This window comes from Rhyacophila brunnea, unplaced genomic scaffold, assembly GCF_057557595.1.
Source record: "Rhyacophila brunnea isolate RB1 unplaced genomic scaffold, BYU_Rbru_1.0 scaffold_4, whole genome shotgun sequence".
Lineage (NCBI taxonomy): Eukaryota > Metazoa > Arthropoda > Insecta > Trichoptera > Rhyacophilidae > Rhyacophila > Rhyacophila brunnea.
Genome location: NW_028233068.1, coordinates 8,222,275 through 8,241,399, shown reverse-complemented (window position 1 = coordinate 8,241,399; position 19,125 = coordinate 8,222,275). Strand labels below are relative to the sequence as shown.

The 19,125-nt window shown below is 32.8% G+C and overlaps 1 protein-coding gene across 2 annotated transcripts in view; it reads left to right on the top strand.

The window, feature by feature from the left end:
- The window catches only part of Socs36E (Suppressor of cytokine signaling at 36E), a 29,995-nt gene extending 17,770 nt beyond the window's left edge, over positions 1 to 12,225 (top strand). Inside the window, exons 3-10 of one of the 2 annotated variants that reach the window (XR_015071495.1) lie at positions 40 to 254; positions 2,719 to 2,833; positions 2,947 to 3,042; positions 6,151 to 6,265; positions 6,745 to 6,903; positions 7,665 to 7,802; positions 8,729 to 10,134; positions 11,686 to 12,225. Coding sequence is in view for 1 of the 2 variants with exons in the window: in XM_085954236.1 (XP_085810362.1) it covers positions 40 to 254; positions 2,719 to 2,833; positions 2,947 to 3,042; positions 6,151 to 6,265; positions 6,745 to 6,903; positions 7,665 to 7,802; positions 8,729 to 8,877 (987 nt within the window). In the remaining variant the exon portion in view is untranslated. Of the gene's footprint in view, positions 1 to 39; positions 255 to 2,718; positions 2,834 to 2,946; positions 3,043 to 6,150; positions 6,266 to 6,744; positions 6,904 to 7,664; positions 7,803 to 8,728; positions 10,757 to 11,685 lie in introns of those variants that run through there. The other variant, XM_085954236.1, reaches the window with a different exon arrangement.
- The last annotated feature ends 6,900 nt before the right edge of the window (positions 12,226 to 19,125 follow it).

Here is a 19,125-nt window from a genome sequence, read left to right as displayed (position 1 = left end):
TATAAGAGTGTAACTAACAAAAAGATATTTTTTTTGTAGGTTACCAATAGCGGTGCCGTTTACAGCGCGATGCAAAACAATTCTGGGGGGGTATACGGCAACTCGAACGGACTGTACGGAAACGCGGGAGAAGTGTACGGAGCTCTCCTCAGTGAAGATTCCAACAGCGGAGGTCGATCGGGAATGGGAGCAGAGGGAAATGTTATCCTGCTGAGTGTCGGATCTCAGAATGCCCCTGTTATTGATTTATCAAGGTTGGTTTTCTCCATATATCAATTGCATTCATTTTAAAATACATTCAGTTCAAAGAGCCTATAAAAACCTTTTAATATCAAGACCAAATGTAGATATGTATATGAAAGTGAAGTTAAAAAGTTTACTAAAACTAATGATTAATACATAATTACAAGTCATTTCGCATTGCAGATTCATTTATCACAATCAACTTTTGCTTAGAGTTATTTTCATGGACTGCACTGTGGTAAAAACGCCTTACATTAGTGTTACAAGTGTAAAATACGTTAAATAACAGTATGTCATAATTATTATCTCTACTGTATCTCTTCTTCTTCTTGGTCATTCCCTCATGGCTGAGGATCGTGATCACCTTGAAATCAAGTCTTATAATATGAAAAATTCATATGAATCGATAGGCATAATCCAAATCTTTAATTCTGTTGGTTTTTGTTACTGTATGTAATTTGGGTCATAAATAATATTATGTTGATGAAAAATATCACACAAATAGTATTGGGCCATGTAGGTATATGTGTCTTCAGGTTGTTTATGGCATGATTACTTATATTTGCAACCATAGTAAACCTGTAACTATATGTATAAAAAAAAATCGCATATCGTTGATTCCACTGCAAAATTACCTAACTTACAATTTTCACTATTTGGACTAATGATACAATATTGTATGCAATAATAACCCCTATGTCTGTGCAAAATTATACAACCAACAAAAATATGGTTTCTCTAAATAAATTCAAATACAAAATTACCTAACTGAACGCTCCCTATTTGTGACTGCAAAATTATCTATCTGCAATTTTGTCTTGTGAATGTCGACGTATTGTGTTGGTGCCGCATTCAAACTCCGAAATTATCATTATAAATACAATTTACAACTAAAAGTGAACTGTCACAGAGATTTAAAGTATTTATAAAACTAATTTACACACAAAATACACTTAGAAAACTAGTCAGTTATGTTTAAATACAACAATTTCTTGGACATTATTGAAATACTTGAACATCTCATTATTCATATTATTGCAAGGCGAGCTCTACTAAACTCTATGTAGAGCCGATATTTGACTCTGAATTGTCGTTTTATAGAGTTTATAATGAAAGAAGCATAGAATTGGGTGCATACTTGATGAAAAAATCATTCTTTTTCGGTGAAATAGAAAAACAAAACATTGCTATTTACCAACCAAAGAAGGGCCAGTGTGATTTATGTATTGCTTTTAAACAGTCGAACCTCTCCATTAAACTATATGCAGAACACATAAAAGTGAAAGAAGAAGCGAGACAATCAAAGGTTGCAGATAAAAAAAGAAGTAATGGAATTAATTACCTGCAGAGATAGCCATGTTCACTATCAATATGCAAGCTGAAAACTGGCCCCTTTTTTGAGAGCGAGTGCACTTTACTATAAAACAAAACTTTGTGTACACAATTGATAACACGGTAACAAAGGATTGATTTTGCTACCTATGGGATGAGTGCGAAGGGAGTTTGACTGCCAATATATTTTCTTCAATACTAATATCATACATAGCAGCAAACATCCAAACCAAAAAAATAGTTTTGTATACAGATGGTTGTGGTTCCCAAAACAAAAACTCAATTCTTTCAAACGCGCTCCTAAGATTAACTTTAACCCATATAAATTTAGAAATAGTCCATAACTATTTAGAAGAGGGTCATACCCTAACGGAAGTAGATAGCTGTAGCTGTGATAGCCTAATTGAACGAAAACTTAAAAATAACGAAATCTACTTACCAACTGACTATGTGTGCGTGTGCAGAGAAGCTATAAATTGTCAACCCTTTATAGTTCAGTATTTAAGTTCAGTGTTACATGAAGACGCAACCAGCCCAACTGGACAAGAGAAAGCTAAAAATGAATCCCGGAAAATTCAAACACCTCAAGATTTGAAAAATGTTCTTCCGAAATTCAGCTGGGAGTTTTATGATAAACTTTACTTTTCCATTAATTATTATTTTAAGTGTCTAAGAACATTGTTATTTTTATAGTATTTTATGATCATTAATATTTGATAGACATCTAAAGTTGTGTTTAAGAATATCTTAAATATTTTTTTATGTTCAATTATGGTTTATTTAGTTTATTTTCATCAAGTATAATAGTTTAATAATAACTTTCATGTGCAAAATTCCATAAGTGACAATTGTTTTCAAAGCAAAAATTCATAACTAACACTGCCACTATACTGTTAAAAATTTTGAAGATTTTAAAAATTAAATGATAATTAAAAAAATATTCATGATTTACGTGTTTTATTAAAATAAAAAAAAATGAGTTTTAAAATGGGATGGTTTTTTCACTTTCCTGTAAAAGTACATTTTATTGTACATAATTTTGCGGTGGAATAAACGATATGTCGTTTGTGATGTACTGAGTAAGGGTAGAAATGAATAACCTCCATTTCATTTTTGAATGATTTTATATTTGTTTATTATCAGGTTGACCGCAGATGACTTTCCACTTGAAGATTGCGAAGAACAAGCTAGAGAAAGGCGAGCTATTGAAATTGCGGAGGGCGTCGAACCGCCCCCAGGCTTTAGATCTCATATTCAGGTGATGACTGCTATGCTATTACGTCTTAGTAGTATTATTTAAAAGTTCATTTTTATAATCATAATAATCCAATTTTATCCACTCCTTTAAATAAAATTTTGATTGTTTTCCAGATGGTGTACCCGAACGAACTGCGAGCATTACTTTTCCAGCAACAACAGTTTGTCGCCGCGCACAACAACCTTTTGCAAGCCAGGATACACACACAAGTATGTTGCACATTCGTTATATCTACACACATCAATTTCATCGGTTTTATCATCAATTAATTGCAATAAATATATTATCAAAGCTAATTCCAGATTGTGTAAAATGAAGCTTAACACTTTACGGTCCGGGAACGCCACATTGGCGTCCTTAGCGAGCCGAACGTTACGGTCCGGTGACGCCGACGTGGCGTTTTAACTTACGCATATCTTTACTGTGAAAAATAAATATTAAATTTAATATTTGGTTGCAAGATCTATCGACAGATGGTTGAATGACATGTGCAAGAAGTAAAATCACGATGGAAAAAAAAATATTTCGGTGTTTTTACAGAGATGGCGGACGTAATACCATTCAGTATTTTTTTGTACCTATACCATTTTTTTAATTAGTTACAAGCCCGTTTCTAGGCGGGTGAATCACGAGACATAAACAAAAAAAGGTAATAAACACTCAATGTTATATTCCAGTGTCGTCACTTCAACTTCGAAATTTAATTGTCGACCCTTTTCAGTGGCAGTCAACCATTTATGAACCTGCATTCTTTTTTAAAAAAAATGAACGCGATTTTTAGCTATGAAATTGCGTGCTATTTGATATTTTGTCTTTAATGGTATACTACCCATGAAACGTCCACCATGCTTCATCATCCATGATAGAAATTTTAACTTGAAAATGAGAACAGTTATAAATGTGAACTTGTATCGCGTTATTTTCGTTCGCTTTTTTCGGGAGGTTATTGCTTGTGTAACTGCATAAATAATAGCTATTATTATTTATATTTGTTGCACTAATTTCATTGAAAAAATAATTAATCTAAGTATATTTTAGCTAGGATATATATTTTTTATTAGTTTTATCTCCAAAAAAACTTTTTAAAATGGAGGACCAATCATTTTTAGAGGAAAACTATGCGGATTGTATGTCAGATATTCCCAGTGACTGAAGATATCGGAGATTTTAGTGATATTGAAACAGACTCATTTGCTCCTTTGAGAACACGCCCACGTACAACATATTTCGCGAGTGATTCTGAGGATTCAGAAACTGAGGCCGACAATGATGGAACGATGATGATCCGCCGAGAGAGAACAAGCCATTTGAAGGATTATCAAGAGTAACATTTGACACTGATAATTTAAGTCCTAAAGCTAAATCTAAAAAATGTGTGGACATAACCATGTCGGAGTTGAAAAAGTGGTTCGGTTTGGTGATAATAATGGGCATTGTCAGAAAAGCGACTCATTCTTATTGGCCGACAAATCCACTTATTCCACGTAAGCGGTTTTTCAAATATTGCGTTATTTACATTTCACTAATAATGAAAAATGAAATTTCACGATTTTTTGTTGAACATAAAGTTTGGATCGAGGATATACAGACATCTGAATCAATTGATGTTGCGGAAACGCATGCACCTTCTACATCTTCTGATACAGATTCAACCCATAAAACCAGTTCACCTACTTCATTACAAAGACTCTCTGGCAGTGTAAAACAACATCAAATATTTCCGGGGATTTCCGCAACTAATAAACGTTTAAGAAGAAAGTGTAAAGTGTGTTCCTCACATAAACTTCGAAAAGAACCTATTTACATGTCCAAAGAGTGTAAAGTACCTCTACATCTACATATTGGTAATTGCTTTTTTTCGTATCATTTAAAAAAGTGTATTAGTTGTTAGTTCATTTACATTCATAGTTTTATAAACTATTTCAAATAATTTCAGTTTTAGTGTTTAATTTGTTTTAAATCTACTCGTACACTATATTATTATGTGCCAATAATTATTTCATGCCTAGCCAGTTATCTAAAGGTATCCATAAGATTGAGTGTTGATTCAAATATTTTTGTGGAATATGGATGTTTGTTTTACAATTTATTGCTCTTAGATTTTGTTATATGATTTTTTTACGCACGCCTCTGCACTGTTATTGGATTGTCTCGATTCCTACAAAAATACCAAATTGTAATAAGCGGTGGGAATGTATATGCGTGCATTTTATTTAATTAAATTTACGCGAAAATATGCACGCCACTGCACTGCCTCTATCGCTAGGCCTCAGCCATAAAACTCGTAAAACCAATAAATCACTAAATAAGTATTCGTTCGGGAATGAATGTGCATTTATTTTTAAACACTCACAGTTTGTGTGAAGTCTTTGTTATTTTATTATATTTGATAATCAGAGATATGAGTAGTAGCGCTAAAAATGAATTGATACGTATTCTATAGCGGTGTAAAACATTTTGTATTTGAATATTTTATTACATTTTTTAATTAAAAATAATATATTGTGATTGCTTTATATCAATAGGCTGTTTCCTTTACATTATATTTAACAAATTGAACTAATCTAATAACATATAATAAACAATTTACGAAAATTTACAAATTATATACTTTACCTTTATGGAACGCGGGCCAGAGGTTGACAAGTGTTAAATAAATGACACAATTTGATGCATTGATATATTTTAAGTATTTCCTGAAAATTTTATTGAAATATATCTATAGGTTCAAAAGTTATAGCATTTTTAACTTCGTGATCGAAATTTGTTGATTTTCATTTAAAAATACCGGATATTGGTGTAGGTACGTCGCAAAAATTCGCGGACCGTATAGTGTTAAGACTCTCCACATAGTGTAGGTTATATTCACAGAATTTTAATGACCTATGTTTGTTAGCCATTCAACCAACCCAATGGGCGCTTGCTCTGGGTCAAATAAACAACTGGTGATTTTTGCTGGATGCACGATTCAAATCTGCATCCATGACATTAGAAACTGGCGCACTCTGCATGTACTTCCTCCACTGTTAAAATCTAAAATTTTATTGAGGATTAAAATATGTACTAGCAAAATTTAGCTACATTCTGATAATAAAATGATGATATAATTCACCAATAACAATCTGACGAAATTCAAATAGGATAGTTTTGATAGAGTATTGCTTTTTGCTGCGACAAACTGGAATACTAGCAAGTATCTTGAGAGCTGGGTGGCAAGGCCATATATCGGAAAGCATTGTGTAATTTAATTGCATTTATGCAGCATGGAAAATGACTAGGATACATTCAATACTGATATCTTGATATATTGTTAATAGGTGGACTACATCCATTGTTTGGTACCCGACTTGCGTGCTATTACAAGTTGCAGCTTCTATTGGGGTAAGATGGACAGGTACGAGGCCGAAAGACTGCTCGAAGGAAAGCCAGAAGGTAAACATTTAATTTCTGTAATCGTACACACGCATTAAGGCTATACTTCAGCTGAGGCATGGTCTAAAAAGATCGTGACTACGCAACGCCCAGATTGTGCAAACGACGCGTGCCAAACAAAACATAATTTGTCATAAAAATTCAACATGCGTCCATTTAATGTTATGTTTATTGTTATATTAGTAATAATAATATATTCATTGACATGTTTTCTTTTTCGAGTAAATGTGTAACGTTTTTTAGTCATCTTTACACGGTTTAAGAATATATTCCTCTGACGCCATCACAAAACAAATTCACGTGCTCAAAGCTCGACTATCGCTCTCCGATTGGCAACGAGTGCGAAATTACGTCCCACCTATTGTTGAAAATTATTAATTAAGATATTTTCTAGGTCCAATATAATATACAACACAATTATAATTGATTACCATTTGTAAGTTTGTTTCAGTGATTTATGTTTATTTCTCTATTTACAGGCACATTCCTATTGCGAGATTCTGCACAAGAGGAATACTTATTCTCGGTGTCATTCCGGAAGTACGGCAGATCACTGCATGCACGCATTGAGCAGTTCAATCACAAATTCAGCTTCGATTCTCACGACCCCGGAGTCTACGCCGCCAACACTGTTACTGGTAAGACATTTCACATTGATCTTTATAAGAGTCAACACTGGTGCACAAAAAGTTTTTTGACAGCACCTTCTGTGTCGTAATCATCTATTCAGCAGTGGTTTTCAAACTTCTTCGTCATATTGACTCCAAGTACTGTACACAAGTTGTATTATTCGTATTTCTTCCTTAATTTACCGCCCCCAAGAAACGCACGACCTTCTAGGCACAGCTATCCTCATTGAACAGATGTTGAATTTATGTGAACTTCTCCATTTTATCTTCGTGAAAGTATTTTTTATTTTTGAAACTGTTTGCTAAGATGAGATCGATGGTGTTCAAAAACAATTTTATACGACAAAAGGGTACAACAATAAGATTTATTATTGTGATTGTGCATCAGCCGGTTGTATTAATTTATATTATTATTCATATAAGTTGTATTGGTTGTGTGGAATTATTAAAATTTTCAAATAGCTCCTGCGTATTGTGCACAGTTTGGATAACACTGGTCTAATGAATAAAACAAAATATGAGTCATTTGAAAGTTGGATATTATAATCCGTGAATAAGTAATATTGTTTTGATTTTACATTTTTATGTACTTCATCATAATTATGTTCAAAGGTTTATAAATGTCATTTTAGAAGAAATGTCAAATATTTGGGCTTACAATTTTACACGATTGTCAAGCTAAATAATGATGAAGTTACCTTTTTTAAGCTTGTATCACTAATCCAAGACATTTTTATGTTGAAAAAATAACACGATTTGTCAATTTGCAGGTTTGATTGAACACTACAAAGACCCGGCGTGCGTTATGTTCTTTGAACCGATGTTGACCGCTCCGTTAAGCCGGACTCACGCTTTTCCACTTCAGCATCTATGCAGGGCCGTCATCGCCTCAACCACCACCTATGATGGTAATTCATTATTCCCTTTATATCATATTATGTTTCTTCATAAATGTGGTTCAATTGAAATGATCATCATCTTTTGTCAGGGTATTTGCAGCTAACATTATATTATATCTACTAAATATCACTATTAAATTATTATAATTTTATTATTCAACAATGATGCAGTACAATAAGTAAGTGTCTATTATGTTAACAATGTACCTAGTCCACTCAATATTATTGTATAGTATCGCTGCGGCTTCATTTGGAAGAAGATTCAACATTATTGGTAAGAACATAACTAGGGCCGCATTTTGGAGTTTCTCTACAAAAATAATAATCAAAATAAATAATGTATTTAGTTTATTCTGAAACTTTCGAGTATCAGAAAACAAATAATTACATAAGTATTACTAAACCAGCTCTCACATCAAAACTCGTCTCGCCTGCAACGTGTCAAATACGTCAATGTGACATCATCGTTATTCACAAAACACACGTTGCCAAACGGAGCTCTGCAGATTGGTCGAATGCGACTGTTTAGTTTGAGAAAAACATCTACTGTTGCATGCTTCTCGGGCTGCGATTTAAAGACGCTAGGACGCATACAAACACTACGAATTGGTCATTCCTATACGGGCTCGCTGCATCCAAATATACGTTTCAAAGGTTACGTGCGACTGTCGCTAGGTAGATTTGAGCGGTGTTCATATGCAACACTGGATCGGCGTTCTTGGAAGGTTTTATTTATGGCTGTGAGGCAGACGAGGCGAGTTTAGATGTGAGAGCTGGCTTACAGTAGGTGCATTATACATATTGACCACTGTTTATTGTTATCCCTTCCGTTTGTTATAATCGCTTACTTCCTTCCAACAGGTATTTTGCAGATTCCACATCCAGTGTTTTCTATGTAATAATTTTCTTTAACACTATTTTTTGTTTCTTTCTAGGAATAAGTGAGCTCCGATTGCCTCCGACGATGAAAGCTTACCTCAAGGAATACCACTATAGGCAGCGAGTTCGCATCAAGCGGTTCGAAGGGCATCCGGAAGGATTTCACTGGGACCCCGAGGAGACTCAATACAAAGAAAATAATTGAATGAATCTCACCTCGCATTACTAATACTTGCAGATTGTTCTGTTGGACGTGATAAAATGACAGTTATTGATTTCTTATCTACAGATTTTTATGTCCTCGTACAAAAGAAACTGCTGGACGTTTCGATAACTATCTCTAAATAAATGTATTAATTTGTGATTGGTTTCGTTTCAATATTGTTGTACACCAGGCCTGGACAAGACATTGATCGCAGTTCACCAGTGGACCTCCGAAACATGTTTTAGGGTCACCCCGTGAATGAAGAAAAATATTGTTTTTTCCAAAAAACATAATATATTTTTGTCAAATTCACATTATAATTGACTCTGTTTTGATTGGTTAGTTGATTAATTGATCACTTTTAGAATCCAATGATCGAAAAAATGTATCCCAATTCAAAGAAAGCTATTTTTAATTTGACATTGCTTTTCGTGCGCCAATTACTTATTATGACTATGTTTTCAATGAAGAGTGTAAATTGAATTAAAATATTGTTCCTGTCTCGCAGATGAGATTATCAACTGGTGATTGTATACCTAGCTATTCAAAATAGGGTATAATAGTAGTATTGCATGTCTTTATTTATGACTTATATTCTACTTTGATTTCAATACTTCTACGATCGATACTACTAATAATTATGGTCGTTTATATACGGTGTAAAAAATATTAACGTCTGTCCTGGCCTGATTTACACTTTCGCACTTATTTGAGATCAACACCATAGGAATTATAAAGAAGGGATGTTAGTATTAGGTTATCAATGGGGAGTATGTGGTATTTTTGAATGAAAATTTTAATTAGAGTTAAAAATATCTATAGCAAGACTTCAGTATTTTCTTAATATAACTTGAAGATCTCCTGGTTGTCCATTATTAAATTGGCAGATGACTGGATTTTGCATGGCATTACTTCTTCCAATTGTTTCATCAGCATGAAAAAAGAAATGAAGCATAATACATGGCATTTATTTTATTATGTTTTTGTCGACATGAAACCGAAATATAGATCACTTATAATTACACAGCTAGAAGTTAGCTTATGTTAAGTTCCCATTTTTATGTATAAGAATATTCAAACGGCAAGACAAATTCTCTATATTGAATCTCAAGATTTTACACGGAAAGGGAATCGATGTGACCTCAACTTGTCTAACCTCAGAGAAACCAATAAAACTGCTTTCCTAATATCACACGCAGATGCGATTCAAAACACTTCACTAATGACACAACTGTTTCAAACTGACTTGACATTGAAGTAACTGTCATCGTGCCCAAACAACCGACAGAATATATTGGGCCCATTCGTTAATTAGAATTAATAATATTTATTCAACATGGCTCTATTGCTAGTCCTGTTTGTTATTTTACCAAACTAAAAGCATGCTTTTAAAAGACACTTGTGAAGCCTATTCTCATCTACGCTTTAGAAACATGTACATTAACGCTGCTAAATGAACATTTTTTAATGAAAGATTTTCTGCCATATCTTCGAGTCTGACAGGACCGGCAATAATTGGGACAAAATACATTTTATGAGCTATTGGGTCTATGCAGATTGCGGCGCAGTTAGGATTGTGAGACTGCTCTGCCTAGGTCATGTTGTCCTTGAATAATCCGTTACTGCACAGTAAATGGCAGGCCAAATTTTCTGGACAGATGGAGCTACCAATGACAACTATATTCTTAGTGGAGAGTCAAAAGTTGATGGGTTGCGTCGAATATGTGCTCACTATACTCACATAAAAACTCACTGTAAAAGTTTTCTGTAAATTGACATGGTCCAGTCACAATTATTATGATATTTGTAGTGTTATATTTAACTCTACGCTATATGGATGAATGGGTGATGTCTTTGATTATTTTGTATATAGATTGTCAAAATTGTTTTCTTTTCTATTATTTTGTACTACATAATATAATATATTAATATTACTATTAATTGTAATATTTTTAGGCTATGTTGAAAATTTGTGATAATTAACATACAGGAAATGTTTAATCTTCTAATGTCTGCAGGTTGCCCGCATTTTGTTCAAGTATGTAAAATTTTGACACTATCAAAAAGCTAGTTCATTTGCGAAAAATTTATGTTCGTAATTGATGATAATATAGTTTTTTTTATGCGATGAGATTATCCTCTTAGCTTCTTATGTGATATTAATAATACGGCATGCAGGTCTATTCCAACATAATGAATGCTTAACTCGAAAATCATGCAAAACTGTGATGAAAATGTTAATGCATTTAGTATGAAACGTCAAAAATGATACATTTACCGAGTGGTTCTGCCTGAGCTGTCATATTATTGTGACATAGTGCAAGCGCGACATTGGACGACCTCGCTCGAAGCATCAAAACTTCAAACTTCGGACCGTTTTGCACACGGAATACATACATTACATGTTGGTTTTATGTGAAATATAAAAATATAGTGTTATTGGGTATTATGATGGAGTTATAGGTCTGTTACCGAAAGTTAAGGTGATCCACAGATACGAAAGATGTTTGTATTGGTGTATTTCTGTTTCAGCGGACATTGCTAAAAGTCTACGAGAAACAGCCGTTTGTCTTGCTTACACCTACTTAATGCGCTTATAGCGAAAAGAGGATAACATCCGTATACGTTGATGTTTAGAATATTCCAGACGCTTTACAGGCTGTTCCTTTTTTGATTAGTTCCTAAATCAAAACAAAGAATCTCCTTTTTTAAAAGTCGATTCAAAAATTTGAAACACCTGTTGGTGAACAATGTGTCTGTATGAGTATTGTCGTCGCCTCAACTTTCGGTAACAGACCTATACGTTAGACCTATAGTTGAAATAGACCTGACGGTATTGGAAACTGCAGATAATATTTATTTACTTTAATGTTAACTCTCAATTCTTGGTGGAAAGTCTACATAATTTGACAAGTATAACCTATAAAATCATTTTATGATTATTTATTAACATATCTCGATTTAATGGAGTATAGAGGAAAATCTATTCCTTGGATAATTGATTTCTTGATAAACCCAAATATAAAAATAATGATTCACGTAGTTCTCAATTCACTCACATTTAATTCAAATACATAAAGAGTAGTTTTCAACCGTCTATATCAGCGATACTCAACCTGCGGCCCTTTAAGCTTTTATGTGCGGCCCGAAACACATTAAATTTATTATCAGGAATTTCGTATATCTTGAGATTTATTTAGACTTTGACACACATATAGTGACACCCGAAGAGGATTGTCATTATGGTCCACATCAGATCTGGTATAAAAGTGTTGCCATTGCACACGATCAATTTAAAAAACACGCATAATTTTTATAATCTCAAAAGATGGGGAATTGGGAATGGGGAAAAAGAAAAGGGGGGGAATGAACGCCCTACGTATGTTGTAATAGTCTTGTAGATAGTTTGATTGTATATAAAACATACTAAGGTAGGTATCTGAATTTTGGATTACTTCAAGAATTCTGCGTATATTACATTAATTTTCATGATTTTTTTCGTCACACCAGTAGTGATACGGCCCGCGTTACTTTACAAATATTTGTATTTGGCCCGAAGGAAAAAAAGGTTGAGTATCATTGGTTTATATACTGGGCAAATTTAATCGTTTAAAATCGAAAAATATGATTGATAAAATGGACTGTATAAAAATGACAAAACTATTATTATTTTTGGTCAATTTTTAGGGGTTACTCACTATTGGAAATGGTATTAGAAGACAATCGTTACATAATGCATTTTTTCTGGTCCTCTTTTAAATTTATTATGTATCTGTTTAAAGTGGTTTCTCTTTACCTATAATGAAGGTATTGATTGAAGTTCAGCTTACCTTCTTGGCTCTTTTAAATCTACAGCATATCACTATATGTGCGTATTTCCTGTATCACATTGACTAATCATATCATCGAATTTTGTATGTGGCATTACAAAGGTATGGCGTAATTATGTTGGCTTATTTGAAAGCCACTCAAGACGTAAAATTTAAACTTTCTTTAGCTATAAGCTTACAATATTAATTTTAACAGCGTTTTGACAAAAGTGAAATTACTGTTTTAACACAACCTAAAATTTCTCTAACGACTTCTAAAAACAGACAGCACGGATTATTTAAAAATATTATGTTTGACAAGAATTAAAATTAACTACAGAGTAGTTTTATTTCTCAATAATTCAAAAGTATGATGTCCGAGGCTATTAATTTTTATTTAGTGATAAGGCAAAAAATAATTTGAGCAAGCTTATGTAAATTAAAAAGTTTATTTTATATGGAAATAAAAATTACGAAATATTATGTACATAATAAAAGATATCTGTTAACATTAAAATTTTAACATTATTGTTCATTATGTTAAAGTAATGATTAAAATTGTAAATAAAATATTATAATATTATAAACAAGACTTTTTCTTTTATGTAAAACAGTTGCAAGTAGGTACTGGACAAAATTAGCACAAAAGTTAGTATGTACATATTTATTTACAAACATCACGCAATAATAATAAATACAAAAAAAGTGTAGATATTATATGCATACAAATGTCAGCCTATGGCTAAGCCCTGAGTAGGAAGCGTTTTGCGGGGCGTGGCATGAATAATGCAAAAAATGTACGAACTTTATTATGAAAACATCGTTATTTTTTCAATAATGCCTTAATTATTCTTTTTGTAAAGAGGATGAGAAGACAGCCATATTTCAGGCATATATTGTATTTCAGAAATAATTTCTTCAAACAACAACGAAAACAATATGCACGCTTGACTAAAACGATGTTAAATTTCAAACTGATTTGAAATAAGCATGCACGCTCTGCCAAACGCAAAAATGCACGTTCCTCGCCTGGTCACTCAGGACACTTACATTCGTTTAGCACGTGATTGACATGCACACCGCAAGCCACACTCCACAAACGCTTCTCACTCAGGTCTTACGCTAAGAGGGCATTCTGCATTCTTAAAGAAATACGACTTTTTACAAAATGTATACTTATCTTTCAACAGTCAACTGAATTTACAATTAAAACAATCACATACTTATCATTAGCTCAATGTTTACATGCACAATTCAGACTCATTCTCAGTAATACTCTTGTTAAACATTAGGTAAAAATGCAACACAATATTTCGAGACACTCGCAATCATAAAATCAAAGATGTCGAAGAAGCCCTACTGTGGTTTCCCTAACAAAATCGCTTAACGTAGGTCGTAGGTCAAAATTGAGTTTTTATTGTATTTTCAAACCATGATCCTGGACACTCCTTAAACGTTGTAGATAATCTATTTATATAATTTTGAAGCCTTATTATCCTTTATAGTTATTTTACACATTTGATGACTGCATAAAGTATTTTTGTTAGATAAAATAGTATTCTTTTAAACCTCTCGCTCTAATGTTTTAGAATATAGTCATATTTCGGTACATAACTGTGCAGTGGTGTTAAGATTTTTTACATTTATTAATTTTTAAAAGCATTTATGAAACCATTAGTATAATTTATTACGAGATAATTTTTGTAAAATATTCACGATAAAAAATTATATTGATAATCTCTGTGATCCCAAATTTGACAAGAATTAGGCATTTTATTATTCAAAAAATCGGCAAGATTAACACATTTGAAGATGATTCTAAAGATACTTATTATAAGCTATGTCTTTGACCTTTCAAGTGTGATAAACATCTTATGAATAATAATTACTTTATAATAATTATTGACCTATGAATAAGGTAGTGTTTTTTTGAAATACGCCATTTCTTTTGTCATTCCCCAGTGGTTAAGCTACAACATAAGGCCGTAGCCATAAATTGACAAACTATAATTGAAGTAGGGAGTAAAATGATATTGACGCGCGTGTTTGAACATGTACCGTTTAAAAAAAAAATTAAAAAAATTCGGTTAAGTACATGTTCAAACACGCGCGTTAACATAATTTTACTCCCTACTTTACTACATTTTTCTAAGCTCACCCTTTTTAGTTGAAAATTAGTGTGGTAATTTTATTATGCTTCTCTTTCTTATATTTAGATTCTGTCTATACAGAGGGTTGCCTTCGACATTGAATAAAATTAATTCATGACAAATGCAAGACACCATTAAAAATAAGAATTATAAAATTATTACAGTACTGTTTGACAGCAACATCCAAAATTATATTTTCATGATCAAATCCTATAAATCATGATTATTATTGTTTTCAAGAAGTCAATAATTGATTTCTACCTATGATTGGTATCGCAATAATTACAACAAAATACACAAAGGTGGAACCACAAATTGGTCTATATTCAGGATTAGGGATTGCAATACCGGTATCCCAGTATTTATCAATACCGAAATACTGGTTTTAAAAATCCAAAATATCGGAATTTTCGGTATTAAGAAAGCACTCGTTTACGTTTTTGAAAATGAATTATAAGTTATGTGCTGCTAAAATGCAAATATATTAAATGAATCTAACAGAGGTGAAAAAATAATAAATCAAATTTCATCAAATATGTTTATATAAGTAATTGTCGCGATGAATATTATCATAATATTATTTCGAAACAGGAAACATCTGTGACAGAAATGTTCAATTATTCTATAATTATTGATGACTGTACAAGCGTTAAATATAAGAAGCTTTTCCTGCAGCCGGACATATTTCCACTTGAACTTTTGAGGGCTTTAGTTAAAATTATCAATATATTCAAATTATTTGTAAAAAATCACTAGTTTTACAATTATGATCAATATATATTTTTAAAGGTCAACATAATAAATGTAAGTATGTAGGTTTTTGCTATAAAATAATATTTTAAAAAGATTTTAATAGCTATATTTATTGAGAAGCACCTACTTCTGTTTTTTTAATGTTTAAGAAATACCGGTATTGACATTTTCATTCGGTATTGCAATCCCTATTCAGGATAGTTATCTCATTGCATGGCATGAATATGTTCATAAGTCTAAAAACATCAATTCTCAGGGCAGCTATTTGTATTTGTTTTTGGATGTTTTTAAATTTTAGTAAATTCTCAAAACTAAAATTTAAAAGCATTCCTAATTTTTACCACAGAAAACCAACCTTAAAAATAGCTGCCCTACATATTCATACCTTACACGGATTTCATCTCTCATCAATTACTGTGCATGAATGATTGCGTGTGGTTTGCTTTGAATTACGCAATAGTATAAAGCTGTAGGTACATTATTAGCTTCACCACATACAATACGAGACTACACGATTGCTTATTTCTTGACTTCTAAATATTCAAACTACATGAAATTTTAGGGCCTATCTATGCGGGCTTAGTTTTAATCATTGGTACTCACTAGCCGCCAAGCCAGGGGTTGGCAGAAGCGGCTCTTTGCATATACATCTACAGCTCTTCAGACATAAACTCCGATTTCACCTCATCTCAAGCAGCCTAATAACTTATGAGTTTATGAGATAGAGCCGCCGAACAAACTTAGACTCGTACGGCATACTCTCTACCACTCTTTACTCTACTAATATTATTTACCTGCATGCTCACACGTGTTGCTTATACGTAATAGATTTAAAAAGCAAGGAACTGTGGAACAACAAATTCACAGATCTGACCAGCAGCTTAGAAGAACTCGAAAGAGAGAAATCCAATTTGATTTCTCAGCACAAGTGGACAGCTATAAAAAAACGGCCTAAAATAGAAACAATAATATTTGATACATGGAGTAGTTTGCCTGAAACATAAGACGCGTTAAAAGAAAACTGGTTTTTGATATTCTCATAATCTTTGGTTCTACATATATATGTGAACAACAATGACATTAATATGGACGAAGCATCTGGAAAAAAAAATGACACTCACTTTTTTGTCGGGTCTGCCGAATGGCATAATCTGTTCTAACGCCATTACAAAAAAGGTAATATTGCTATAAATTCCCGATGCTTTTTGTTGGATCTGCCGAATGGTTCGGTTCGAACGGGTTCACTCAAATAAACATTGATACTAGAAACATTGTTCCAACGCCATTACAATAAAGGTGATATTGCTATAAATTCCCGATGCGTGATATCGCATAATGGAAATTGCGTGATGTCTACCTATACATGTGCGAATGTCGCTATGCGCGAATTTACTTGCTAGCTACTGCATTGAGTGCGTTGTCCATTAATAATATCATTGGCGAACAAACATTCTCTTCTATGAACCAAATAAAAAATAAACTTGAGCAGAACGGATGAAAATTTACAATTATGTATTCAATAAAAAATAAGTAGCTATTTGCCAGATATAGTAAAGCTTTCAAAAGCGATGCATGGACGTCGTTCTACTTAATTTTTTTCAGAAAAAATCTTGAACTTTTCCCCCCTAAAAATCCATATACATTTATGTATATTACATATATGCGGTTCTCTGGTACCTTTGTTATCCTGTTTCCTTGACAATTTGGCTCTTCTCACTTGACAAAGTGCCGACCCCTGCGCTAAGCTATTTAAAATGCTGAGTAGAGTTTACACTAGTTGACAAGTAAAAGTGTATTAGTGGCACCATAGCAAACACAAAAAAACCAAGGCGCATACTCCTGCTTGCATTCTTATTTGTCATAAACACTAATTGGGCGGTTTACACGTTGCGAGTGCGAGTGGAGTTGCGGTGGGGGCACGTACCAACCAGTGGCGTATGGTGAAGGTATGCTGTTAAGATCCATCATAAATAGTGCACACTAAACTTTGTCAGTCATATTTTTTTCATTGCTACTATACTAATAAATAAATACTAATGACACAATTTGCAGATGGCGCTGGATAATTTTTAAAATTCAATTAAACCCTGCCTATCCAAACCATCATAGTGGAGGTAGGGTGCAAGATGCTGTACACTTTGGTTTTCATTGAATTAACAGGACAAATTGCAGATGGTGTTAGTTTTTTAAAACTCATGATTAGGGGCCGGATTTATATGCTAGTGCATTTTTTGTTGGGGTGTATGCACAGCTATGGGAGTTGCACAGAAATCCGTTTTGAAAGACGCAGAATCCAAAAATAAAATTTTATTGTGCATATAAATGCATATTTGAGACATTAGTGCATATTTCATAAATAAATGCATATTTTAGAGCTTTTGCATTTCTAATCTTAGTTTTTTTTTTAATCATTTTATCGAAATATAACTAAATTAGATAGGCAGATAGATTAGAATTTTAGATGCACTTGCATTTTTTAATGGCATCCCCGAGCTGTGGATTTATCAGAAAAAGTGAAGTCAACTCGGGCTATTCTTGCGGGGCCCATTAGGGCCCCTAGCGTACATTTACAGAAGCTCAGTGAGATCGGAGCATTTCGGACCCCCTCGTCAAGTTGGGCCCGATTCCAATTTTTAGGGGCCCAAAAATTCGGCCCTGCGATTTCATCTTCCTTTATTTAAATTCTACGCAATCACCTCTGTGGACGCTGAGAGGTCGTTTTCCACACAAACAAAATATACTGACAGATTTCCGGAAAAAAATAATGGCAGAGCACAATATTGAAAAAAATATTGTTAACTTTTTCTGTTCTGACAAAAAAATAGTATTTAGGAATAGTTAAGTGTGCCGTTTTTGTTTTTTAAAGTTGTGCTTAGTTTACATTGCATTTCTTATTAAATTATTTGTACTTGTAATGTAAACAAACTGTAAAATTGTAATTGATTAACTTTGTTAAAATTAGTTTGTTATTCGATTTTTTGGGTGAAGTGGGTATTCAAAATTTTTTTCCATAAAAAATGTAAATTTTTAACTGCATATTTCTTCGGTTTTAGTGCATATTTTAATGATTTTAAGTGCATATGTGCATGCATATAATCATGTTTTTTGTTGCATATAAATCCGCTCCCTACTCATGATACTCCTGAATAAAACCAAACCATAATCTATGGAATATCTAAAATTATGTATGATTTAAAGGCGTAATTTGGGATATTTTCTATATGGATGAATATTTTTTAACTATTATATATTAATTACGGCTTTGTTTATGCAGGGTTTAATTGAATTTTAAAAACTTACAAACACTAATTGCAATTTGTAGTCTTAGTTCAATGACAATAAATGAATATGACTGACAAAGTTTAGTGTGCACTATTTATGTTGTTGGATCTTAACAATCTACCTCCACCCTTTGCCACTTGTAAATAGGATGGGTTTCTATTCACTCGCACTTGCATTTTTATTAATGCTTTTTTAGTATTCGGCCTATTTACGTGTGTCATTATTAGTGCGAGTAACGAGTACTAATGATTAGT